Source organism: Bufo bufo, chromosome 4 (genome assembly GCF_905171765.1).
Source record: "Bufo bufo chromosome 4, aBufBuf1.1, whole genome shotgun sequence".
Classification (NCBI taxonomy): domain Eukaryota; kingdom Metazoa; phylum Chordata; class Amphibia; order Anura; family Bufonidae; genus Bufo; species Bufo bufo.
In genome coordinates this window covers 365,632,812-365,660,432 of record NC_053392.1, presented here as the reverse complement: position 1 = coordinate 365,660,432, position 27,621 = coordinate 365,632,812, and the positions used below count along the sequence as shown (strand labels likewise).

General features: G+C 44.5%; 2 protein-coding genes across 2 annotated transcripts in view; both read right to left on the bottom strand.

The window, feature by feature from the left end:
- KIAA0408 (KIAA0408 ortholog) lies at positions 1-26,869 on the bottom strand. Its single transcript, XM_040429116.1, has 6 exons — positions 25,262-26,869; positions 21,552-21,803; positions 19,945-20,253; positions 19,768-19,847; positions 9,678-10,860; positions 1-2,971 (listed from the first exon to the last, which is right to left on the bottom strand). The coding sequence occupies exons 2-6, from the start codon at positions 21,684-21,686 to the stop codon at positions 2,840-2,842; spliced, it is 1,839 nt and encodes a 612-aa protein (XP_040285050.1). The 5' UTR covers positions 21,687-21,803; positions 25,262-26,869; the 3' UTR covers positions 1-2,839.
- The window catches only part of SOGA3 (SOGA family member 3), an 80,272-nt gene continuing 77,941 nt past the window's right edge, over positions 25,291-27,621 (bottom strand). The window contains exon 8 of the mRNA XM_040429114.1: positions 25,291-25,427. The gene's annotated coding sequence lies outside the window, so the exon portion shown is untranslated. The remainder of the gene's footprint in view (positions 25,428-27,621) is intronic.

Genomic DNA, 27,621 nt, shown 5'->3' with positions numbered 1-27,621 from the left:
AGAGCTGTAGATATCACATAAACTTGATGAAGGGAAAGTGTATATAAATGGTCATCTCTATGTTGTTGATGGATTTGTGATGGGGAATAGTAAGGGCTCCAGGAAATAGCTACACTAGTACTATTTGTAGAATATTCTTTGTCCTTGGTTCATTTCAATTGGTAAAGTACAACTTGGCTTTTTTCTCTTTCATTTTTCCCCCTCTACATTTTAATTTGACCATACCAATATGAGACCTAAACACAAAATGCTACTCAGGTTTTAAAAAGCAGAATATATAGGATCAACTGTGAAGTGCCCAACAACAGTATAAATTTAAAATGTGTATAATATTTAATTCTCATGATTTTCTTTTCATCTCATTTCCAATTATAATGCCTTTTACATGTTATGTATATCATTCAAAATATCATTTATTTTTCTTCTGACGTGTAGTTTAGTAAATACTTGTATTCGCCAAGAAATATCAACCTATAACACTGTGTATTGGATGGCGCTGGTTACTGCAGCACTGATCCCTTACACTTCGGTGGGAGTGCCTGAATATTGACCTCACCAATCTTATATTGATGACCTATCCTAGGAATTATCCAAAGGATAGGCTGTCAATATGAAAATCCTGAAGATCCCCTTTAAAGGCTTAAAATCTTGTATATGTAAAGTTTCTTAATACAAAATGCAAAGATATCTGTAGACAACATGTTATAGAGCAGGAGATGCAGAACAGATTGATATATAGCTTTGTGGGAAAAGATTCAGCAAAACTTGTAATTTCATATTTTAATCTCTACACTTAAGTCTGTCCCTGTGTACAACTATCAGGGACTAACAGCCATCTCTGTATACACACAGGCAATGCTATCAATCACTGATTTTACCTAACCTTGTACAACTATCAGTGACTGACAGCTATCTCTGTATACAGACTTCCACAGGTAACGCAAAAAATCACTGATTATACCTAACCTTGTACAGCCATCAGTGACTGACAGCTATCTGTGTATGCACACTTACAGGGAATGCTGTCAATCACTGATAACTCCTCCCCGTGTACAACTAAAGTCAGAAAGAGTAGAGATATAAATGTATAAATTACACATTTGACAGAATCTTTTCCCTCAAAACTATATATAAATCTGCTCAGCTATAGCATGTCCCTGCACTGCATATTGAGGTGGCAGGTTCTCAGTACAATCTCTGGTGCTAGATGTTACAAATTAAATCATATGTACCTGAAAGGAAATATTAGTACATATTACAGCATCAGAGCATAAGTAAGATGCTGCTTCACTTTAACAGGAAATGTAACTGGAGATGATAAAAAAAAAAAAAAACTTTTGGAGGTGCATAGTAGGATCCTTGGCACCAAAGTATCATATTCCTTGGAGCTACTGATGCAATATGTTTGTAAGCAAGCTGATGCCAAAATCCAGGATAAGTTTATAACTGTACGTCTAATATATCAGTCAACACAGGTTGGCATTGGCTGAAAGATATTGAGAAACATGCTAACCGTGTATTGATGCTAGTAACATAAGTTCTAGTCCTTCCTCCTCTTTACTGTACACACAAACACATTAAAAGAAACTCCATATCAAGCATCCCATAATTATCAGGAAATCCTCATATCTTTACTTTCACTGGAAAACCATGGATCCACACAACAGAACTAGGACTACTAAGAGACTACCGTATGGCAATTAAAACATAATGGTCCTGTCATGAGATAAATACATTTTTGGAATGGCTCTGCACATAAAAAGCCATCATTATAAAAACAAGCCATTTAACAGAATTAGCTCTTCTTGTGCAGCACAAGGATAAACCGGTGTGCATTTTCCAGATTTTTTAAAGAATCCGACACCAGAATTGATCATCCAGCCTATCAAAACATCTCCTAAAGGATTTGTAAAGGATCCAGGCTGAAATATAGATATTAGCTACTGAAAAGCCTTTTAGGATCTATACAGGAGTTCCTCTATATCCATAGTGGACCTTCCATCAGAGGAACTGAAGATCATACAGCAAGTATATCAACAGAGATACATGCCATTTATAACCAGACTTATCATACGCAATGATGCTTTATACAATAGAAAGCATACCTTTAGGTGAGTAGAAAATGAATCTAGAATCTAGAATACATACAGTATTGGATATTTTTACACATGAAAGATGAAGTAGATGAACTAATGAGTGTATGCTCTGATGTGTATACGTGGTTTGTATGTGTATATTACGTCAACAATGTCTAAACACAGTACACCCTGAATTTAGAAACATGCATTATGAACATGTTACATGCATAGGATAACAACTGATGGTGAACGCATTCAACAAAATGGAACTGTACAAAAGTCTACTAAAGATTTCATAATAAAAGTCAACATAAAATATCTAAAAAACAAAGACATATAAAAAGTACAGAAATATGTTTCTGCTAGTCATAAACACTGAAGTCAGATACTGAGGACATGGCAGTATGAAATACTACGCATACTATCATAGCTTTACGCCAGCACAATTGTTAAAAGAGCACATGATGACATCACATATTCCCTTTTGGGTTAATTCCATGACATTCATGTATGATGGCTCCTTTAACAAGTATGCTGCAAATGTAATATTAAAAGTGTGGTATTATTTCCAGTGTCCTATTTGTCTACGACACAGCTGCCTTCCATCAGCGCCGTTTCGGCATATCATACTATATATAATCCACCATGAAAAGTGCCACGTAAGCCTCTTTGTTTCAAAAGTCCCACGTTGGAATCAGCTGTATACAATGGAAGCCACAGCATAATTTATAATGTGGTCTGTCAACAGCATACGGTAGATACTAGTCAGTGGCTCTCCAAGCCACTGCAGGCATTGAGGGAGATTTTGCTGAAGCCCATCTAGAAGGTGGACGTTGATTTGATGGCCGCGCAGGACGTGAAAATCCTTTCTCACTTGAAGTTTCTCTTGATACCTAGATGAGAAAATATGTTTTATTGTACAGCAGCTGTCTATAGGGCAGTGGTCAAGTATCTGTGCTTCTGGACAAGGGTATGCAGAGTGGCATACTGTTTCTCTAGTAACACATATTGGGGGTAGCTACTCTATAAGTCAATGTCTGACCTTCTGCATCACGACTAAGATATTGTAAGGCCTGTTAAATGTTTGGACATTGACTGGGAGCTATCCCCAAGAAGTGGAACTAGAAAGACTTCTTCTTAGAGGAGGGCTACTTTATATATCTTTTTTCCCAGAGAGCACTGTCTGCCTTCTATGAATCCCTTGTTGGTCTCCACAAGAAGAAACATTAGTCTCCCAGAGCGCCTTAAGGAGAGCATAGCCAAATGTCAGGAAACAGAAGAAGAAAAGTAACTGGGATGGACAATGGCCATGATAGGCAGTCACTTTACACATTATAGCAGGGAACGGTATTATAAGCAGTCTAATTCAACAAGGCTTCCTTACAAGCACCTTAAGCAGGATAGCGCTGCTATTTATGGCAGCCCGTATTCTGGTTATGGTGCTCTTGCAGAGGCTTTTTTTTTCAGAACTTATCGAAAAATCCCACACAGACAACATTTTCAGACACACTGGAAAACCAAAATGAATCATAAAGATTATAACACATCAGCAGCAATTACTATGACCTGTAAATCATGCTTATTAGTCATGCAAACTTACACATAGACAATTCATGGACTGTATATACTAGTGAAGGAACATCATGCTATCAGGAATAGATTGTCAATGCATGGCATGTCCCTCCCCCCTTCAGGTCCAGGGTAACAGTTTAAAATGTCACCTCCGTTCATATCCTCTTTGAATATGGCACTTTCTTCCTGTGCTGCGCATGCACTGAAAGCAGTCAGCATAGGTGCATATATACGGGATGTCCAATGCTTCCCCTGATGTTCTGTATCTGTGCCTGCACAAGCCGAGTACAGAAAAAAAGCACCATCTTGAAAACGGAAGGGGGCAAATGTTTACACCACTAGCCTGGAAACCAAGGGGGTCAACTCCATGCAGGCTTAATTAAGCCCAGTGGCCAATTAGTAACTTCTTGTGCCATCACATGGTAGTGTATGGCACTACTGTACTTTAGCTACGTGGCCAACCCATTTAATCCCCCAACGGTCATATTAAAACTGAAAAAAAACCTCCCAAAAATGTAATTTCTTTATTGTAGATTTTGATATTATGAATGAAATTAATATAGTTAGCACACACCTCAGGTGACTTAAATGCATTTTAACCACTTAGTGACAAAACTAATTTTAGCCTTAAGGAGCAGTTGTATTTTTTCCCCTTTTGTGTTCCATTGGTCATAACTTTTTTCTTTTTCTTCAACTAGCTATATGAGACCTTGAATTTTGAAGGAAGAGTGTTTTTTAGGAACCATTTACATATAGTGTATTAAGTAACTTTTATTATTTTTAGGGGGGAGGATAATGCACACAATCATATGTATTATGCAGTCTGCCAATTGTGGACCTACTGACTTCAATAAGTCCATGGGCCGCATTTCGCAGCCAAGTATAGAACATGTTCTTTTTGCAGAACAGACATACAGATGAAGAAAGCACACGGATCATCATGTGTGCTTTCTTCATCCGTATGTCTGTTCCACAAAAAAATAGAATATGTCCGCAAAATGCGTACCACGGACACATTGAGGTCAATAGGTCCACAAAAAATAAAGACGGAACATAGACGACAAACTGATTTTGTGCATCTGCGATTTGCAGACTGCAAAACGGATATGGTCGTATGCATGAGGCCTTAACATTATTTTATGGGATTTATTTTTATGGCGTTCACTGTGTGGCATAGGTAATATAACTTTATTTAGTGGGCCAGTACGATTATGATGATGGCAAATTTATATACTTTTTATTATGTTATAAAACTTGCATGATAAAAACACTTGTTTTTGCAAAATAATCTGTTTTTGTGTTTATGCATTCCAGGACCCAGAACATATTTATTTTTCAGACGATGTGAGGGCTAATATATAAAATTCCTCTCTGGTCATAAATGTTCTCGATATTAATTTAGCATTTAATAGGTATCGCTAGAGAAGCAGTCTGAATATTGTGTGGTAAAGATAGGATATGGACATGAGGGACAGCGTAAAAAAAAACACGTTATTGTTTCTGGGTGTGGGATGGGTCATGGCATCAATAAATGGCATAATTTGACACAGGGGGGTGATTATATGGGCAAGCGCTCATCTTCTCATTCCTTTCCTGGAAAAAAAGACCCCCATATGTGGCAATCAGAGAGCAAGTATGCATTACTATACTCACAAGCGCAAGTGAAAAATGCAAGCACATCAGACAGATCCAGCCTCCTCGTATTTCATCAGGCTTTCTCTTTTTCACAGACTATTATAGGAGACATCAAAAAAAATCGCTCCCATAGTGAAACACCGTCGCCAATAACCATATAAAAGTATTTCATTATACTTACAAACACAGATAAAATGTCAGCATAGAAAAATTAGCCTAGTGCTCCTGCCCGACCCGGGTTTCGCTCCAAGCTTCATCAGGGGCGTGTACATCACTCCTTAAAGGAAGTCTTTAAATATACCTCTATCTCCCCCTCCCCCTCTTTCACCCCTCACCTGCAACAGCCATTAGTAGATATAACCAGCTCCATTCAAGAACAAACATAAATACTTAAAATTACATAAAAATCACATATCCATCCATGGTAATTCCCAAGAGACCGATCCAAACTTATTCCTGACCCACAATCCCTAAAATCTCTATTAGTCTTCTCTTTTTATTACTCCCCACATATCCCCATTCATGAATTCCCTCTGATACGTCACCAGTCCCAGGGAATAATCATGTGGTTGAAGTCAGCCAATCTCTCATCAATCTGAGCTTCATCACTTACCCAGCAAAGTGACAGCGATACATCAAACAGCGAAGTTACAAGGTTTCAAATCGAGCTCCACATTAAGTCTCTGCGGCTGGATCGTATCCAATTCGTACATCCATTTTACTTCTCGGTGATCGATCCTTGCTAACACATCTCCCCCTCACCAACTACCCTTCACCACCTCTACTCCAGCAAAGGTAAGTCCTCTCAGATTTTTTTAAAGTGTGCGGAGACTCCATGTCTCTAGACCTTTTTTAATGTTTCTAATCATGTTCCTGTATTCGCGTTTTCAGCTTTCTTGTTGTCCGGCCCACATATTGGAGGCCACACGGCCACTCCAATACGTATACCACTCCTGAACTCTCACAGCTAATTTCCCCATTAATTTTAACTCTTTATTTCTTTCAGGAATTTTTCCTTATGGCATTTTTTCCTAATGAAATTAGCTGTGAGAGTTCAGGAGTGGTATACGTATTGGAGTGCCCGTGTGGCCTCCAATATGTGGGCCGGACAACAAGAAAGCTGAAAACGCGAATACAGGAACATATTAGAAACATTAAAAAAGGTCTAGAGACACATGGAGTCTCCACACACTTTAAAATCGCGCATCAAAAAAATCTGAGAGGACTTACCTTTGCTGGAGTAGAGGTGGTGAAGGGTAGTTGGTGAGGGGGAGATGTGTTAGCAAGGATCGATCACCGAGAAGTAAAATGGATGTACGAATTGGATACGATCCAGCCGCAGAGACTTAATGTGGAGCTCGATTTGAAACCTTGTAACTTCGCTGTTTGATGTATCGCTGTCACTTTGCTGGGTAAGTGATGAAGCTCAGATTGATGAGAGATTGGCTGACTTCAACCACATGATTATTCCCTGGGACTGGTGACGTATCAGAGGGAATTCATGAATGGGGATATGTAGGGAGTAATAAAAAGAGAAGACTAATAGAGATTTTAGGGATTGTAGGTCAGGAATAAGTTTGGATCGGTCTCTTGGGAATTACCATGGATGGATATGTGATTTTTATGTAATTTTAAGTATTTATGTTTGTTCTTGAATGGAGCTGGTTATATCTACTAATGGCTGTTGCAGGTGAGGGGTGAAAGAGGGGGAGGGGGAGATAGAGGTATATTTAAAGACTTCCTTTAAGGAGTGATGTACACGCCCCTGATGAAGCTTGGAGCGAAACCCGGGTCGGGCAGGAGCACTAGGCTAATTTTTCTATGCTGACATTTTATCTGTGTTTGTAAGTATAATGAAATACTTTTATATGGTTATTGGCGACGGTGTTTCACTATGGGAGCGATTTTTTTTGATGTCTCCTATAATAGTCTGTGAAAAAGAGAAAGCCTGATGAAATACGAGGAGGCTGGATCTGTCTGATGTGCTTGCATTTTTCACTTGCGCTTTTGAGTATAGCAATACATGTGCATGTGAATGGTGACAAAAGTACTTCACTATTGGTGCGACCTTTGATATTTCATAGGACCTTCCATATGCAGGAGGATATTGGTGAAACCCGATGCTCTTCCATATATACAAGAGTGGATGACCCTGATTTAAAGAGGTTACCTCTGTTACCATTGTCACGTGGTCCCAGAAAACGCATCTCACTGATTGTGAATCGAGACCACTTCACATTTGGGACCTGCAGCGATAGTTTGTTAAAGCAATGTATCTGGAGACTTTTATTTTATTTTATATATATTTTGAGAGAGCAAGTATGGTCTCTGATTGATGGAGGAGAAGAGTATATGTAACATGCACAGAAGTACATGTTAACCCACCCAGGATTGTGAACAGGAAGTGAGGATGTTTTTTCTCTCCTCCATGTAACCTGTCAGCTCCCTCTACTGCCCCCCCCCCCCCCCCTCTAATCCTCCAGGCTGGCTGAGAATATAGACAACTGAAGGGATGAGGGCTGCTTAAACCCTTTCTAGCAAATAGAGATTTGATCCTGGTCTTGTTTGAAAGCTGACAATCTAAACAAATCTAAACAAGACCAGGATCACAGCATTAGCTGCTATACATCAGAAGATATAGACTTGAGAAATCGGGTCAAGAGTGAAAATAGCTGAAATCTTATTTAGGCCTATCAAGAGAACAATAGAACTGTTCTACTGTTATCCAAATTCTAGTAATCTATTAACAGATAACATCTTTACCTTACAGCAGCAGTAAGCTAACAATGCATTACCTATCTATATAAGAGTTTTGTCTCTCCGTGCTGACTGCTACAGGAGGATAAGATTTAGTATTTAATTTTCAATGGTATAGTACTGCCAAAATAGATTCTATTTGCCTGTTCATACTAGAAGCAGAAGACTTTTACACATTCTTCTTTACGTTTAGGGCCTGAAAACATCCTGACTATGTCCTAGAGCAGAGGTCAGCAACCTTCGGCACTCCAGCTGTTGTGAAACTACAATTCCCAGGATGTGCCATTCATTTCTATGAGCGTTCTGAGAAGAGCAGAGGAAGTATGCATGCTGGGAGTTGTAGTTTCACAACAGCTGGAGTGCCGCAGGCTGCCTACCCCTGTCATAGAGGCATGCTAAAGCACTTGTCTGAGTAGAAGAGCTGAAGATGGTGGACGAAGATGTTTCAGTTCCTTGACCGTCAATGCAGGAAAAGTTTATTATAGTTCATGATATAGCAGAAGTTTTATTACACTGGATGTATGATTTAAAGCAACCCTCCAGTTCAAGGAAGAAAATCACATTAACTGTGATACTAAGAGAACACTTACACGATCACCTCCTTTTCATGTTTTTAGCTGCAGATGTGCCAATTCCCAAGCTCCTCTTTTGTCATTCAAGATAGATACCCTGTTTCTCAGACTGATCTGATGCATACGGTGCATTTGGTAGCCCAAGATATGTCCTGCTGTCCTTGGATTGCCCAATACTGCTCATGTGAAAAGCACTGGCCAATCCGTGAGCAGGGCTGGGCAAGTAGGAAGTGTCTTGGGCTACCAAAGTGCATCCGGTAGTCTGAGAAGCAGTGTGGCAGAAGAGGAGTCTGGAAATTAGCGGATCTACAGCTAAAGAATATGAAAAGGAGGTCACTATCTGTTTAGTCCCTAGTTAATGTGATTTTTTTTTTTTCTGGAACTGAAGCCTCACTTTAAAGAGGACCTTTTCACCGGTACTGACATTACAATATGAGAACCTGACAATTTAGGGATTATTGAGATGTGATATCGCTTATTTTTTCCGATGGGCTGCTCCGTTTTCCCCGCTGTGCCCCCCGTTCTGATTTCCCGCCCTGTTGCTAATACATACCATTGGTACAGGGAGGAGGAGACGGACATGTTTTTCAGGGGGCGTCTCCTTCTCCCTGGCTGTGAGGCGGCCAATCGCAGTGGAACGCGTCACAGACAGGGAGAAGGTGAGCTTTTCTTCCTCTCTGGCTGTGACATTCTCCGCTGTGATTCGCCAGCTCACAGCCAGGGCGAAGGAGACGCCCACTGAGGAACTCGTCCGCCTCCTCCTCCCTGTACCCATGGTATAGATTAGCATACAGGGCAGGAAACCAGAACGGGGGGCACAGTAGGGAATGGAGCAGCCCATTGGGAAAAAAAAAATATATTAATATCACATCTACTCAATATGCTCTACACTGCCAGGTACTCATATTGTAATTTCAGGACCGGTGAAAGGTCCTCTTTAAGTAAAGAATAGTTCTTGTATTAAGTGGAATGATATAAGTTGTAAAGTCTGCAATGCTGACTTTATGTCAGGTTAGGTATCTTAAGTGGCATGATAGACTTTAGTAACAACTTGTATTCTTACCTCAGGCAGCTTTAGGCTTAAGGAGTCTTGATGTGATAACCAGTGAATGTCATTCGGTATAACTTTTGCTGTTTGTTCAAGCTGAAGCCCCTCTAAACATTGAGTCAATGTTTCAGAGCTGTTATCGGGCAGCAAGAAGTCTGACTGGGTCCATTTGCTTACTGATGGCTGACAATTAAAAGTAGGAGCAGCAACTTTGGTCTCATAGCTTTTCAGAAGCTTTTCCACAACCCCATAGTTGGATCTAGAGTCTGCTGACCGTGGACGTCCGGACAAATTGATATATTTCCAGTTGTGTTTTTGTAGTGTGCTCTTATAACTACTCGCAGTATGAGGTACATTTGTCTGTTGACATACTTGAGCTGTAGGTTTCTCCACTGTGGTACCATTATTAGATGGGTTAACAGTACAAAGTGGTTCTCGTATCTCAGTTACAATAAGTGGCTTTGTACCTTTTCCAGTAGTTGAATGGTGGGACACTGGGGGACTTAAATGTTCTTCATCTGTATCCAGTGCCACATCCATTGACATTTCATCATGGCTTACTGCGTTTCCTTTGCCAGTTTTAAATACTACTCTGTTGAACTCATCAATCTTTGCTGCTAATTTTCCATTCTTTATTGTATTTCCATATCTATATGCAGAGCCTACAGTGGAATGTCCTAACATTATCACATCCGGATATACACTATCCGAGTTGAAAATGTGATTTTGCGACACCGAAACATTTTGTTTGTTCATTTCTGGAGTAAAACTGTTAATATCTGTAAAACTATTAAACAAAGACTCTGTAAAATTCCCATCTTCAAGCCCTCCGATACCACATAACCATTCCAGATGGCAATGCTCCCCATCATTGCTGTTTAGTTCAATGTCATTAGTGACTTTCTTGCTTGTGATGGGAACTACATTTTCATTTATGACTGGAATCTTATCCTGAAACAGAGAGTCTGATAAAGGCCATGAAAAATTGAAGGAAGAAAATGCAATGCCTTGAGACCGGTCAACTTTTTCTTGCTGTTGTGATGGTTCAGTAGATGAAAAGGAGACTTGTGAGGTTTTGCTGCTTCTTACACAGTCCTTTTGTTTGTTTGTAGACACTTTAGGGCAAGATGTGTGATTTCTGTCTCTTTTCATGTGAAGATTTCTCTCGGATTCTCCAACAACTGAATCGGATACAGCTCTGTGCAAGAATAATCGCACATTTATACTAACCATCTATTGGCCTAAAGTAAGTACATAATACAAAATCTATAGAACATGTGGCAATTCACATTTTAATAGGTTATGAAAGAATGGAAAAGTGTTCAACAACAAAAAATAAGACATTTTAAGTACCCCTTTGTCATGTGTTCCCTCAGGCCGCCATTACTGCTGTAGCAATGCACCTCTAGCTGCAGCAGTGATTGAAATTCTATCAACCCAAACTGTTCTTTTGACTAATCGTATATAACATCTATAAAGTTATACTTAGAGGAGAAGGTTGTTACCAGACACTTCTGGTGGTGGCTAAACTCCAGAGAGAACAAAAGGATTGGCACCCAATGCCGATATCAAGTGTTGGGGGAGATTCCAGGACCTCAATACACATTACACTGTTTGGCCAACAATAGCCTAATGGGCATTTGGGGGGCCCTAGGGGATACTAGGGGCCCTGGGGATACTAGGCTAAGGCTAGTTTCACACCTGCATTTGACAGATCCAGCAGGCTGTCCCAGCAGAGAACAGCTTGCCGGAGTTCACCGGATCTTAACTTACCGGATACTGCTGTTCCCGTGCGGACCCCATTGACTATAATGGGATCCGGACAGTTTCCGACACTCAGGAGGGCTTTTGGCCTGACAAAAAACTATGCATGCACCTGCAGTGAACGGCAGTATCAGGCTAGCAAGATCCAATGAATTCCGGAATAGCTGCTGGAATAGCCTGCCAGATCCATTACATGCAAGTGTAAAACTAGCCTAAGTATAAAGCCACTTAAAGCGGTTGTCCGGGTTCAGAGCTGAACCTGGACATACCCATAATTTCACCCAGGCAGACCCCCTGACTTGAGCATCGGAGAAGTTCATGCTCCGATGCTCTCCTTTGCAGGATCGCGCGGGGCAAGGGCTCTTTTATTTACAATAACACACTGCCGGGCGGAGGCTTCCTCCCAGCAGTGTGTTCGGTGATGTCACAGACTAAGATGGGAAGGCTTTAGCGCTGCCCTAGCCATTTTACAGGCAAGGGCAGCACTAAAGCTTGCCCAGCAGTGCCAATACGTCACTGGAACTCCACAAAATGCCTTTGCCTGTGCGATTCAGCATTGGGCAAAGGAGAGCATCGGAGCACCAAATGCTCTGATGCTCTTGTCAGGGGGGCTGCCTAGGTGAAATTCTGGGTATGTCCGGGTTCATCTCTGAACCCGGACAACCCCTTTAAATTCTGGTTCTAGTAACTCCACAGTGGGAGCTCTTTGCAACCACTAATTTACTAATGTATAGGTATCTGCATTGGCAATTTGAATATTTTTGCAACAAAAGCCAGTCAATAATTGACCTACTCTTTATCAAGAATATACACATAACAAAGTCAGCTGTAACTGGGTATACAGTTCAGTTCTATGGAATAGTAATATGTCTATAAGGAGTCATCTAAAAACTAGGCATGTGTTTCTCAAGCAATATACAATCTGCAGGCTGCTGAGCTGCAAAACTGCAGTCTATTCCTCTAGCCAATGCTTATCATTTTTGAAGAAGGAACCTATTGTCTCTCCCACCTCACTGAGATTTGTCAGTAAAAAGTTGTCTTAAATTTATAGTCCTACCAAAAACAAGTTTATTCAGTTAAGCTGACCTGCTACAACAGATACCAAAACCCCATTACTGTGTCTCATCTACTTCCAAGTCGGAGGAAATACAGTAAAGCCCCTTCTTAGGTGAAGAAGACATTACTGTCATGAGGATGAAATCAATTTTTAGATATAAAGGCCTCTTTCTTAAACTACATTGAATCTACGCCAGTTTCTGCCATCAAGTAAAACTCAGGGATAAAAATGTATTTGCCAACATTATTAGAGCCTCATGAGAAATGTGAATCCTGATATGAGTCCAAAATCATAATTCTTGAGAGCATTTCTTGAACCTTTTGGAGACAAACCATTGTTTCAGTAGCAGCAATGATTTGTGTAACGCATATTGCTTATCTGTATAATTTTTAGCTCCAGATCATACTTTAAAATGAAATATTTGGTAAAAAAAGGTGAGGTACGTTAAACATCTTCTAACACCTTAATTTAAATACAGGGAGGCTGTGTTGGACTGGCCCACCAGAGGATCGCTGTGTCCCCCAAGGAAAGAGCGAGAAAGAGATTTTACTGGTAAGTTATACAAAAATCTCGTTTTCTCGCCCAGTTTCCTTGGGGGACACAGAAGACCTTGGGACGTTCAAAAGCAGTCCAAAGGGGGAGGGACCACAGCACCAAGGCGAAGCACCCGAAGGCAACAAAAAACCGCCGCCTGCAGACCAGGCGGCCCAAGGCAGCATACGCCGAAGGCCGAGTATGCACCCTGTAGAACTCGGTAAGGTGTGCAAGGAAGACCAGTGACCACCTTACAAATGCATGGCCGAAGCCTAATGCCTCCGGCCCAGGAAAAACCGACAGCTCTGGCAAAATGAATGGTGACACCAAAAGCAGAACCCTGCCCTTGGTGCGACAACCACAGCAAGAGCCACACTGAGAAAGCGGAGGAAAGCCACCCTGGAGGCCCTCAACCCCTGCGCGGACCTCCTGGGAACACAAGAGACCGAACGTCGACAAGAGTCGGAGATCTCCAAGTAAAAAAAAACTGCAAGGCCCAAACAACGTCCAAATCGGTGAAGTGTCCGTTCCCGGGGGTGGGAAGGGGAGGACGACTGCCTCAATGAAATGAAGGACAAACACCACCTTCAGAAGGAAGGAAGAGACGGAATGGAGAACAGCCCTGTCCTGGGGGAAGACAGAAGGCTCGGAACAAGAAGGGCCGCCACTCAGGCACCAGTCAGAGACACGATGGCTACAGAAACCCAACCGTACAGGACAGAAGGAGTAGAGAGGACTTCTGTAACGGCTCCAAGGAAAAATTGGAGCGCCAAGAGCCCAGTATGTGGTTCCCAGGACGGTAACGGAGGGCAGTACAAAGGAACCCAAGAGCCGCTCCATGGAAGAAGTTCCTGACAGGCCCAGAGGGTCGGGGAACGCTGAAAGAGGAAGGACAGGAACGACACTTGATACCTCAAGCAACGGAGTCCCAGCCCCAGGTCCAGGCCGGGCTGGAGAAAGACAGAACCATGGAGAGAGAAAGGCAGAGTGGGGGAACGCCCAGCTTCCCACAGAACCCCAGGTAAAGTCCTAAGTCCTACCACAGATCCTGGACGAAAACTCGGCTAGAAGCGAACACTAGCGAGCTCACTAGAGTCGCCTGGGCAAGCGGGCGAAAACCCAATGATCAGTAACACGGGCAGAACGGTCGGTAGAACTGGTCCCGTCGGCCCCGAACAATGTTGTCCCGTATCCACCCGGAGTGGGGGAGCAGACGGACAGGAACCGAAGGGTCCGCCCAGCAACCGCCCGATGCCAGGACAAGACAGGCTAAAGCCCAAGCCGATGTAGCCAGACACAGGAAGACGGACTAAATGGTAGTCCTCCCAAGTTACCGAGAAGGTAAATCCATAGCAGAAACATTGCCTAGAATGGAAAAAACGCAATCTGCACCCAGCGGGAGGACAGAACGCGGTAGACCCGTTAGATAGGTACACAGCTAGTACAGTCAGTGTGGACAAGACACCAGAACCATCCACCTGAACAACCATGCTCTTCCCAGAGGGGAGGGCAGAGAAGGAACATCCTCTGAAGCGTGGCCGGAACAGAAGCCACATCGGAGAGATCCGTACCGAGTGGGAGCCAAACAGAACCGGCGAGAAAAGGCAGTCGAGACAGAGGCCGGGATAACACCCTCCAAAAGAAAGGAGGAGTGGGCATAGAGAAGCCATAGGACAGCTCAAAAGCAGAACCCCGCTACACTGAGACGCCCGGTTCACCGCTTCGCAGAAGGCGAATATCCTGAAGAACTCAAGGTGGATGTCCTCCGGACCTGGGTAAGCGAGCACCCAAGAGAAGTTGGGTGACCTTTCCCAAGAAGAGCGGCCCGAACCTGGTAGAAGGAAATAGTAGTAGGCGAGGGGACCGTAGTCCCGCCAGAGCCAACATAGAATGCGAAGGGCGCTGCAGACAGCACTCTCGACCATGTGACCACTAGCGCAGGGAAACAATGCTGCGGGAAGACGAATGGGTACGTGTCTAGGAACCACGAACACTCCCCGGCGGAAGGGCCAACGAAATGAATGAGCACCGCCCAGCTCTGAGCAGTAGCGAGCAGGTAGAGGCCGTCTACTTATATATAAGGCATTCATTTATTGTTTGTTGGACAACACCTTAGGCTTACACAGGTGGACAGAATGATCTCTTTAGAGAATAGTGCAAGGCTTGCTGCAAACACCGTCTCCCAAGAGAAAAAAATATGTCGCAGGAGGAAAGGAGGGATACGTACGAGTAGCCCCGTAAGCAGTGAGAAGGCCAACCCATCTACGGGACGAGAAGGTATACACGGCCCAAACAACGCACAAAAACGTCCACTCACTGCCAAAATATCACTCAGCGAAGGCCAGCCAGAGTGCCACAGTATCTACGGAAGTGCAAAGTGCAAACTGAAAAGGAGTTATGCACAAGACTAGTATGGTATGCGATGGAACGCAAAACTGACCGCCCCGAAAGGGGGGAAATGTACCTGGCAAATTGCAGTCGGCAAGGGTGCAAAAGCCCGCCCCAAAAAAAGGGGGGAATGCCCAAGGCCGTACCTACGTCAGAGAAGTAGGGCATACCATACTTCGCCCCGAAGGGCGCCATGCACATAGCCACACAGTATCCAGCAAGAATGCAGGAGGTCCACCTAGTGAAAGGGGGACATGCACAGGGCTATCCTAGCATTAAGTGAGTGTGCAACAACTCACCCAACACCGAAACTTCGTGAGAGTGTAACTACTCCCAATGAAGGGGAACATGTGCAAGTCCAATACGGCACATACAAGGACAGCCTTGGATCTCGTGAGCGTGCAAAATTCCGCCCATGGAATGAGGGGTGGTCACGCACAAGGCCAGCACGGTATCCAATGGGAGCGCAAGCGTTCCACCCATGTTAGAGGGCCATGCTCAAGGCCAGCAACGTATCCGGTGAGAGTGTAGTATGCCGCCCAGAAAAGAGGGGGGGGGGGTCATGCACACGGTCAGCATCGCATCCAGGGAGAGTGCGATCAGTCGGTGAGAATGTGTGCATGTCACCTGAAGGAGGCGTGCCCATGGCCGGCAGCGAATCCAGTGAGAGTGCGTACACCGCCCACGGAAGAGGGGTCATGCATATGGCCGGCAGCGGATCCAGTGAGAGTGCAAGCACCCCGCCATGTATGGGGTTCATGCACATGGCCAACAACGTACCGGCGAGAGAACATCACCGACCGAGGGAGTGTATGTATGCCGCCACAGGGAAAATCCAATGAGAGTGCATCATACCACCTATGGAAAGTGGTCATGCACATGGCTGGCAGTGAATCCAGTGAGAGTGCCAAATGCCGTCCACGGAAGGGAGTCATGCCTATGGGCGTCAGCGAAATCAGAGAGTGCAGCATTCCGCCTATGGAAGGGGGTCACGCACATGATCGGCAACGAATCCAGTGAGAGTGCAGCGTTCCACCAATGGAAAGGGATCGTGCACATGGCCAGCACCGTATCTGGTGAGAGTGCAGTATTCCGCCTAAGAAAAAAAGGGGTCATGCACAGATCGCAACGAATCTAGTGAGAGTGTAGCGTTCCGCCTATGGAAGGAGGTCGTGCACATGGCCAGCACCGTATCCGGTGAAACTGCAGTAGTCCGCCAATGAAAGGGGGATCATGCACAAGGCCAAACCGTAGCCAGGGAGAGTACAGTATCCCGCCCAGAAGGGGGGTCCCGCACATGGCAGTATCATAACTGAAGAGGGTGACGAATGCTGCCTACAGAAAGGGCCGCATGCACTTGACCAGCGCCGTATCGTGAGAGAGGGCTAGGAGGGTAAAATGACCCTGGCAGCGCCGCAGCCGGGGAGTGCGACATGCCGCCTAGGGAAGGGGGGCATGTACTGACATGAGGCTGCAGCGTCCTGCGCAGCCCACAAGTTATATATATAAAAATTTTTTTTTTTTTTTGTTATATATATATATATATATATAACAGAAAGGGGAGCCACCTACAGGAGCACTGGGGGGTTCCATACAGGCCCATCTGAAGCCGGCCTGTACCCAAAGGGTTAAACAGGGATCCGGCCAGGAGGGCGGCGCTGCGATCTCCTGGGGGCAGCCATACAGGCCCATCTGAAGCCGGCCTGTACCGCGGCGCTGCGATCCCCTGGGGGCACCCATACAGGCCATCTGAAGCCGGCCTGTACCCAAAGGGTTAACAGGGATCCGGCCTGGAGGGCGGCGCTGCGATCCCCTGGGGGCGGGGGAACCTCCCGGCGGGAAGAATTCCCGCCTGGAGAAGTTCCAGCCCCCTCCAACAGAGGCCGGAATTTTGCGGCCTAGTAATTGTAGGCCGTGAAGCCGGGGCCTAAATTATTAGCGGCGCCCGGCTGACCGGGGCCGCACAGTATTCAAGTACCGGCCGGGGAACGAAGCGGCGCATGCACATGCCGGCCGCGGGCCGGAAGAGCCGGGGACCCGGATAGAGCGCCTGGATCGCGGCCGTAAAGCCTGCGGTGCCCGGCCGACCGGAATGTTCCGACGGTCGGCCTGGGGCTGTTGAAGCATAGCGCTCATATTGCAGGCAGCGGGTGCCCACCCCGCTGCCCAGAAGCGAGGACCCTGCGCTCGGCAGCCATTTTACCCATGGGGCAGGCCCTGGCTTATAACAGCGCACCATGTGGCCAACAGCCACAACCACCTTGCCCTTGGGCCGGTGCCCGTGAGGCAGAGGAGGGTCAGGAGCAGCAAGGCTCTGGCCCTGAAGCAGTAGCCGGTAAGAGGGAGGGGGACCCTGAGACCGGGTGCCTGTGAGGGTGGGACGCCTGCATAACCCCTCCGTCAGGGGCAGCTAGTTGCGGACCACTGCAGCTCCCCAGGCATTCTTCTTGTAGGGAGAAGGGTGCCAATGACCTATGGAGGCCAGGAGAGAGGGAGCAGAATGTCGCCCTGCGGCAGCCCAGGGGCCAGCCTAGGTCTAGCAGGGACAGAAGGGTCCATAGGCCCAGTATAGGGTCAGGCACGCAGGAGACCGGGGGGGACGGGGACGTTGGGCTGGAGCAGCCAATCTCTCACCATAGACGTCTTCACCCTCGGTCCGTTCCAGCAGGGTCGCCCCTTCAGCTACTGGCACCGTAGTGGCAGGACGCTGGAAGGGGGACTTGGCGTGCGGGCGACCCTTGCGCTGGCGGGATGTAGGGGAGCTGGGCTGCCCTGATCCACCTTGCCTTCTGTGGGGGAGGCAGCCGTGCGGGTGACCGGCACTGGCGCAGCTCAACCCCGGGAGAAACAGAGAGGTCTAGTGCGTCTCTGTTGTCCCTGATGATCTGGAACAAAAAGAAAAGAAAAAAGTAAAAATCTAAAATTTAAACAAGGAGAAACCAGCCCTGCAGAGCAGGGAGTGTCTTGCCTCCTTGGACACTAAGCAAAAACTGGCAGTCTCTCTCTCCAGGCTGAGGGTATAGCTGTGGAGGAGGGGCTTAACAGTCTTCACTTAGTGTCACGCCTCCTAGGGAGATGAGCTATACCCAAGGTCTTCTGTGTCCCCCAAGGAAACTGGGCGAGAAAAATCATTTTGAGCTTTCTTTGGAGCAAATAACTTGTAACTAGGGTCCATTTCTTTAAATCAAAACCTATTAGACCTCATTGATGATATGGAGTTGAGCCCCAAGAATAATTCCCTCTGGTGGGCCCAAGGAACCCCAGTCTGTCTCTGCAGGGAGGTGGTTGAATATGGCATACAATGCTGACACTTCAGTGCATCTGTTTTGGGGGAATGTACTTTGAAATTCCTTTTTGTAATATATTACAATAAAGGCATTTTGTTAGTACAGTGCACTGTCCTTCTTTCCTAGATTTACAGGGTGGACTCATCTGAACAACCCTCTTCCATATATTCCATTAGACATGCACAAGCATATACTGGCCCACATTTACTAATGTGATTGCGACTAGAACTTGTTGTAAAATGTGTGAAAATTTGGTGAAATATGGTGCCGTTTTGACCTATCTTACATGAGAAAAATCATCTTCACCTAGCTCACCAAGGAGGTGTGACTTACTGGGGAAACGTGTGTCGCATATTTGGAAGGAGGTGTAGTATACTATTCCTAAATTGCACCACAATTTTGGCACAAAACTCTGTTGCGAAGTAAGCCTATCAGAGGTGGTATAAAGTTAGACAAAAAGTTTCTAGTCTTGCAACAAATGCATCATATTTGGTCGATCTTTAGACTGCCCATCTAGGTTTACACTGTCTACAGGATTAGTAACTCTGCCCCACTGTAATTCATGGCAGTATAGCTTCTCGTGGAGTTATAAACTATGAAAAGCAGTTTATTTCCTATAATAGAAACGCCTATGCTCAAAACAATACCCTTATGCCTTCCCTTCTCTCGAGCTTTCTTTAAAACATGGACACCAAGGAATCCAAGTATTACAAGCTCCTAAGATCACAAGATGAGCATGTGTATCTTGACAACAGGTGATGTAGCAGACAGGTGTAGTTGATCTCTCTAATTTCAGCCAGGGCCCCTTCACTATCCCGCCTAAACCTTGGAATGTGGGAAGCAATGTTCCCAGCATCGGCCCAGGGCTGCTTGCTGACGCTAACCATAGGCAGGAGGAAGCACAAAAATCTGGCATGAAAGAAGAGTTTATTTTTCAAATACAGCCATAGTTTTTTTTTAGGATCCTATACTGCATGTCAGTTTGACTGGACCAGTCACAATTTTGCATCCTGTACTAATAACTTGGAACTATGAACCTTTATATGTGATTGACAGATCTCAGTAGAGTACATACTTTTTGCAGACAGTTCTTGTCCGGATTTCATCCTGGTATTTACACAGTTCTTCACTTACTCTGGCAATCTCTTTCAATGCCTGTAGATTAAATACATCATTCATATTGCAGGGATTGACTATTGAAATTTACAATCATATCCAACCCGATCAAGCCTACAGTATTTCATGCACTTACATCATTGAGGGTGTCATTTTCCATCTTGGACATTTTTTGGGCAATGCTCTTTTCAGATTCAACACTGCAGACATGTTGATTGTGGTTGGGTTTTTTGAGCTCTGTCTTGGTATGAGAATAGTCATTAAGCCATATTTTGTCACCTTTGTCAGGTTTGATGCTGCCCACATGATTTTGTGTTGCCAAATTTGTTGTTCTAAAAGGTTCATCCTGTGAAAACGGCATGGAGAACTGCAGCATTTTTTCTTCCAGTTTGTCTTCAGCCCCATTCAAGTTCTTCTCCCTTCTTAATCTGACTTCCTGATACAGCTGGAAAAAAATAAAGTTACTAAATGACCTCAAGTTACTTAAAGCTACCATAATATGCTTGCCTCTGATATACTGTTAGGGTACTTTCACACTAGCGTTTTTCTTTTCCGGCGCTGAGTTCCGTCATAGGGGCTCAATACCGGAAAAAAAATGATCAGTTTTATCCTAATGCATTCTGAATGGAGAGTAATCCGTTCAGGATGCATCAGGATGTCTTCAGTTCAGTCTTTTTGACTAATCAGGCTTTTCAGAAAACCGTAGCATGTTGTATTTTTTACCTCCTGACAAAAATCCTGAACACTTTTTCCCATTGACTTGCATTAACGCCGGATCCGGCGCCGTGTGTTCCGTCAAACCGGATCCGGCTTTTGCATGTTAAACCCGAAAAATGTGAAACATTTTTTCATTGTGATCAAAATCCTGATCAGGATTCAAATGTAATCCATTTTCACACGTTTTTCCGGATCCGGCGGGCACTTCCGGTGTCGGAATTGAACGCCGGATTCAAACAATGCTTGTGTGAAAGTAGCCTTATAGGGTCACAGAGTGTTCGCAAAACTTGTCAAAGGTTTTGATCGGTGGGGATGTAAGTGCTGAGACCTCCACCGATCACCAGAACTAGGAGAGGGAGGCACTCACATAGCACTATGAGAACGCTTCTCTCTCCTTGTGTAGTGATGGGTGGAAGTCTCAGCACTCACAAACCCACAGTTCAAAACCTTTGAGATGTCGCCATGACCCTTCAATAAACATGAATTAATAAAGAAATGGTACATTAGGCTATTATGAATCAGCACATCACATCAGTGTAATCTATGCTACTTAGTCTACATAAACACAACCGTATGTGTTTTGCCATCCGTTTTTTTTTTTTTGTGGATCTATTCTAACAATGCCTAAAACGGACAAGAATAGGACATGTTCTATTTTTTTTGCAGGGCTACAGAACAGACATACTGATGCGGACAGCACATGATGTGCTGTCCGCATTTTTTGCGGACCCATTCAAATGAATGGGTCCGCATCCTATCCGTAAAAAAAAAAAAACGGAACGGACACGGAAACAAACAACATTCGTAGTTTGAAGATCACAGTAGACGTCCCCACCACTTGACCAGTAGTCAGAGCAGATGCACCCTCACACAGACATTTCCCCAGCAGTCATCTACCACTGCTTAATTATATCTCAGTCACAGCAGGATCTGCAATCCTAAACAGACGGACACTTTATTCACCCATATGTGTGAAATTTCAGTCTACACTCCTAGGACCCTGAGCACTAATTTTATTATACATACCTCTTCTATCTTTTTTTGCATCATTTTCCACTGACATTCCCATTCTTTCCTCTCACTGTCAAATCTTTCTAACATCTCCATCTTTTCCACATTCCAATTCCATTCATTATTCTCTAACGGTGTCCTGAGCTCCATGGCTTCAGCAGGGTTGTCTTCCAGCCACTGTTTCTGCTCTGATTTCTCTGTCTTTGTGTCCTTCTGGTTGTTAGGATAACTCGGATTGGCACATGTTGTGGTAGTGATAGATTCCAGCTAATGAAAGTTGAGCAAGGGAATTTGATTTAAAAAACACTATAAACTGATGGAATATTTATATTCATATATAAACAATTTTTTCCCTTTTCCGCCGCTCATGCTAAGTTTAAATAATGGGGCAAGGGGAAAAGGGCGGTCCGCCGGTCTTATTTATCATTTTTGGGCATACAAAATGGTCTAAATCTATGGCAGTAAGGGAGCTGGTGTAGATTTAGACAACTGTAAGGTCCGCCTAAGAGCCGGCGCCTCTACATAACTTAAGCAGGTGAACCGCCAGCACAGGAGGGATGAAGATTGGCGTCTAAATCGCCGGTCTTCATAAATGTCCCCCGTAGTGTCTGGCACACCATAGTGGGGCAATATACTGTAGTATCAACTCACCACAAAATAGAATTGCAATTTTTACCAGTGTGTCTACCAAACCAATGTGTACAGATCACTTCTGCTGGCGACATTTAGCTGCTCACACTTAAAGGGGTTGTCTCACTTCAGCAAACGGCATTTATCATGTAGCGAAAGTTAATACAAGTCACTTACTAATGTATTGTGATTGTCCATATTGTCTCCTTTGCTGGTTGAATTCATTTTCCCATCCCAATATACACTGCTCTATTCTGAGGGTAATGACCATCCTACAATCCAGCAGTGATGGTCATGCTTGCACACTATAGAAAAAAGCAACAGACTCTCTGGTGGCCAGAACGGTGGAAGGTGTAAATTTGAACTGGCTTAGTTGCCCATAGCAACCAATCAGACTCCTTTCATTTTCCAAAGGAGCCGTCAAAAATGAAAGGTGGAATCTGATTGGTTGCTATGGGCAACTAAGCCAGTTCTACTTTGCACCATTTTTATAAATGACCCCCCACAGTCTATCTTTTTGCGGAATGGACATAAGGCCTCATGCACATGACCGTATTTTTTTGCACATGACCTGTCACTTACCAGTAGGAGGAGCTCCCGGCCGGACCTGTCACTTACCAGTAGGAGGAGCTCCCGACCGGACGCAGACCATCGCAGCTCGCAGGTAAGTATAATGGTTCTACAAATTGCTAAGTAACCATGGCAACCGGGACTGCAGTAGCGTCCTGGTTGCCATGGTTACCGATCGGAGCCCCAGCGATTAACCTGGGACTCCGATCGGTACACTCCGCTGCCACCAATGATAGGGGGGAGATTTTAATTAGGAGGGGGAGGGAGGGGAGAAGGCCCACTGGCCACCAACGAGTTAACTACAGGGGAGGGAGGGGGGGCCCACTAGCCACCAACGAGTTAACTACAGGGGAGGGAGGGGGCCGGCCGCACTGGCCACCAATGAGTTTACTACAGGGGAGGGGGGGGGGGGGGCCCACTGGCCACCAATGAGTTAACTACAGGGGAGGGGGGGCCCACTGGCCACCAATGAGTTAACTACAGGGGAGGGGGGGGTCCGGCCGCACTGGCCACCAATGAGTTAACTACAGGGGAGGGAGGGCGGGGCCGGCCACACTGGCCACCAATGTGTTAACTACAGGGGGAAGGGGGCTGCCCCCTGCTGCCTGGCAGCACCTTCCAGGCAGCAGGGGGCAGTCATGTACACAGTTCTGTTAGTATATTCTAACCTGAAGCGTCCCCATCACCATGGGAACGCCTCTGTGTTAGAATATACTGTCGGATCTGAGTTTTCACGAAGTGAAAACTCAGCTTTGAAAAAGCTTTTATGCAGACGGATCTTCGGATCCGTCTGTATAAAAACGAACCTACGGCCACGGATCACGGACACGGATGCCAATCTTGTGTGCATCCGTGTTCTTTCACGGACCCATTGACTTGAATGGGTCCGTGAACCGTTGGCCGTGAAAAAAATAGGACAGGTCCTATTTTTTTCACGGCCAGGAAACACGGATCACGGATGCGGCTGCAAAACGGTGCATTTTCCGATTTTTCCACGGACCCATTGAAAGTCAATGGGTCTGCGAAAAGAAACGGAAAACGGCACAACGGTCGTGTGCATGAGGCCTAAGGATGTGGAAAGCACACGGATAATCCATGTGTTTTCTGCATCCATATATCCATTCCACAAAAAGGCAGAACATGGGTCTGCAAAAACTGCGGATGCAACACGGACCACATCTGTGTTTAGGGGGTTTGGTTTGCGGACTGCGTTGTGTGCATGAGGCCTAAACTGCCAAATGCATAGTGCATGAACCTAATAATACTGTCCTATATTGCTACGTATCACTGCAGCTACATACAAGAATCAGTTACAGAACCAAAAGTACTTAATAACTCCTCCCTACACAGTGGTTCAGATGCGCCAGCACCTAGACACGATTTGGTTTGTCAGGAGGTATAATATCTCCTTGTGATACAAAGCACACATTGCATATGTAACAATATAGTATGTGGAGCCATGGTAAATGTGCGGTTTCAACTTGCATTGAATAAAGCTTGAATATTATTATGGGAATTAAAGGATCTCATGGTATTTTGTGTAGGTGTAATAACCATTTAGCGGTCTCCTTAGTTTATTTACAGTACTTGGATGGGGCAGAAGTTATGGGATCTATGGACAGGAGGAAGCTTAGGTTGGCTCCATCTCAATTCTTCAAGACAACATGAACATGAGACCTTTCCATCAGGACGAGCAGTGCAATGTTAGCAAACAAAGGTGGGAGACCCAACACAATTCCATAGACCTTTGCTCCTATAATGAAAATGCAGGGAGGGATTCTAATGTCCCAGCATGTGCAAGGGGTTAACAAGACAGGAGAAGGGACATTATAAAGAGGACCTGTCACCTGTTCTGACACGTCTTTTTTCATAACTACTTATATTCTCCATGGAATAACAGTTGTGGAGCATCTGTTCTTATGACTCTACGTTGTGCTATTCCTTTATTATTCCTGCTAGAAGTTGAATGAATTACTAGCAGTTTGCAGTAAAGGTCCAGATGGGGGGGGGGGGATGTCCCTGCACAGTCTGACACTATCTAATCAGTGCACGGAAAAACCCTCAACTGGTATCACCCAGCTGGACCTTCATTGCAAACTGCTAGTAATTCATTCATAAGGAATAATAAAGGAATGGTACAACGCAGTCATAAAAATAGGTGATCCACAGTCGGTATTACATGGTGAATGCAAGTAGTTACTAAAACATTTCAGGAGAGGTGACGGGTCCTCTAAGTTTTGCTACGGTGTTCCCTCTCCTCTATGCATGCCCCTTATTCTAAGGTTTACATCTGTTTTTATAGGATTATGAAAACTTCCTAAAGAAAACAGAAAGGATTTTCCTTTGATGGGGGCCCAACTAAGTTCTGCATGTTTGGAGGGTAAAGTCACTACCTTACCATAGGTTCGTAATTGTACTGGCTAACCTCCAGATAGGAAAATGATGTCTCTATGGGAATGGATGAGAAGGGGAACAGAAAAGGATTGCAGGCATTATTCAATAAGAATCCATTACTTTTACAATACCTTGGAGATGTCCTGCTTGGGCTGTGTCCGTCCAATCTCCCACCCACATTGATCATTTAGAGACTGCAGGAGAAGAGCAGTCCATTTCTTCCCCTCTCCTCTGTTCTCTCTGAATCGCTTCCAAAACAGCCTTCAGCTCAAGCAAAATCCCCCTGTTTTCACCTGCCTGCAACGTGCAAGATAGTTATGTGATGGAATATCACCATACGCACAAAGAACACAGCATTCCTAAGATGAAATAAATCTGTTACTACTTTTGGACAAGCCAAGTCCCCAGCCTCCAAGAGAAAGAAAAGCACAAGGCAAGCAGTGTGACAAATTGTATGGGAGCCCTATGCAGCGCTGGTATGTTATCACATGATGGTCACTGCCGCCCTGAATATTACCAATGCTTTTTGTACAATTTCAGAGCTGTTCCTCTTTCTACTCAGTATTCCTCTAGGTCCTGACTCCATTTTGGGGAAGGGTTTTTATTTGCTAAAAAATTTTAGGCGAAATCAGCTTCAAACTTCTGCAGATTTCATTCAAAGTTTCTGACGCTGTGGTCTTAACGCTATTTTTGGCCGGGTTTTTAGTCTGTAAAAAAAGAATTATAATACAGCACCCCTTGCTGGGTCCAGAAAAGAACGGTGCACGCCTCAATGAGACCCAGGTCCAAAGTATGGTCTGTTACAGAGTCAAAATCCGATTTCTTTTGGATTTTGACAGTTTTTAACCAAACTCTGAAAACGGATTCCATGCAGAATCCCCTTAAAGAATGGACATGTCACTTCTTTTTATCCCGGCATGGTTTCTACCAATGTACCGTAAAAAGGAAATGGAGTCATAGTGCAAGCATTTTTCGTGTGGATTTTAGGCACTGAATCCACGTCGAAAACCTCTGTGTGAACTCAGCCCAACATTTATGTGGGTTTCTTTACTTAAAGGGCCCCTTGTAAACAAGTACACGTAAAACACAGTAACAATGTCAGCAATGGTAAAATGCAGGTCACTCTTCCCTCTCTTGACTGTATGCCCAGCCCTTCTGAGTAAGTTAATGACACATACACTGAGCCTTCTAAAAGGCTTGATCTGCGTTCAGAACCAACATCTGTCAGTGATTCATCTGCTGGGCTTTGAAAGCTGAAATACGCTTCCTGCGCCAAATAAATTCATTATGCTGCACTCTACAAATTATTCTTTTCAGAGCAAAATAGATACAATCTACTCGCTCCAGGCTTTCTAATATACAAAAACCTGTTTAGTTAAGCCCACACCCCCTCTTGTCTGTGCATTACTAAGCAGATTTATCATTTTAGATTTGAGAAAAGCTGGGTGACAACCACTGTGGGGCTATATTGGCGACTACATAAGTGGTCAGGTAGCATTTCTAGAAAAGAAGAATAGAAAAAAAATGAAATCCCTTGCCTTAGCTTTTCTCCGCAGCAGCTGACTGGAATATGAACCTACATTGGGGCTCCGAGGAGGTACTGGCTTTCCTTAAGGAGACAAGCTGTGTATGGAGACTTACTGGCAATGCTCCATGGGAAAAAGTATGCAAACAGATCTCTTTCAGAGAAAAAGAAGCATCTCGCTAGTGCAGGCACTACAGAAAAAGTTCACTTTCTCTGTGAGGGACCTATTTGCAATTGATATTGGCTAAGTTCACACAGCACTCTATGTTTGAATTGGTTTTGCCAAAAGTATGACCAAATATATGCCACTGTATACCTATACAGCTGCACCGTCCATACAGTTGAGGCTGTGGGATCCTGATGCATCAAGACAACTTACAGCTAAGCTGCAAGTTTTTTTAAACATATCTATAAAACTTCAGCACTTTGTAATAAATACTGACATAAAACTATCGCCAACCAGAATGGAAATGTCTAAAATGACTGGAACTATTCTAATTAACCTATTAAAATAGTAATGTGATTATTTTAGAGCTGCATTTCCATGACTGATGCCCCTACCACACAATTGCAGATTGCCACCTGTGGCATAAAATAATAATTTCTCTGTAAAAAAAAAAATATATACAGCTTCAATTATTCAAAATTAAAACCCAGAATTTAATTTTAACTCTGTAACCTCCTTGAAAAGTCCTTTCTTCTCCCTCATCCACACTTTCCGCTCCCTCTTGAGACCATCACGTCTTCTTTTACTGCAGATTCTGTTCTGGAAGCCCCAATGCTTTGTCTTGGCAACCACTATTCAGGAGAACTGACTTGGGGACACTGTTCTTGAAAGTTCTGCGACTTCTGTCTTAATCTTTTACCTTACTGCTGCTGCCAGACAAATGACAAGTCCCATACCTGCCCTGGTATCTCTGGCAGTTACATAACTCTGGAGTGTTCTCATTTTCATTCCACATAGCT

Coding starts and splice junctions, on each gene's coding strand:
- KIAA0408 (XM_040429116.1), bottom strand. CDS start 21,686: ATGGAGCTCAGGACACCGTTAGAGAATAATGAATGGAATTGGAATGTG. Junction 20,254..21,551: donor TGCAAAAAAAGATAGAAGAG/GTATGTATAATA, acceptor ATTTTTTTCCAG/CTGTATCAGGAAGTCAGATT. Junction 19,848..19,944: donor AAAATGACACCCTCAATGAT/GTAAGTGCATGA, acceptor TTTAATCTACAG/GCATTGAAAGAGATTGCCAG.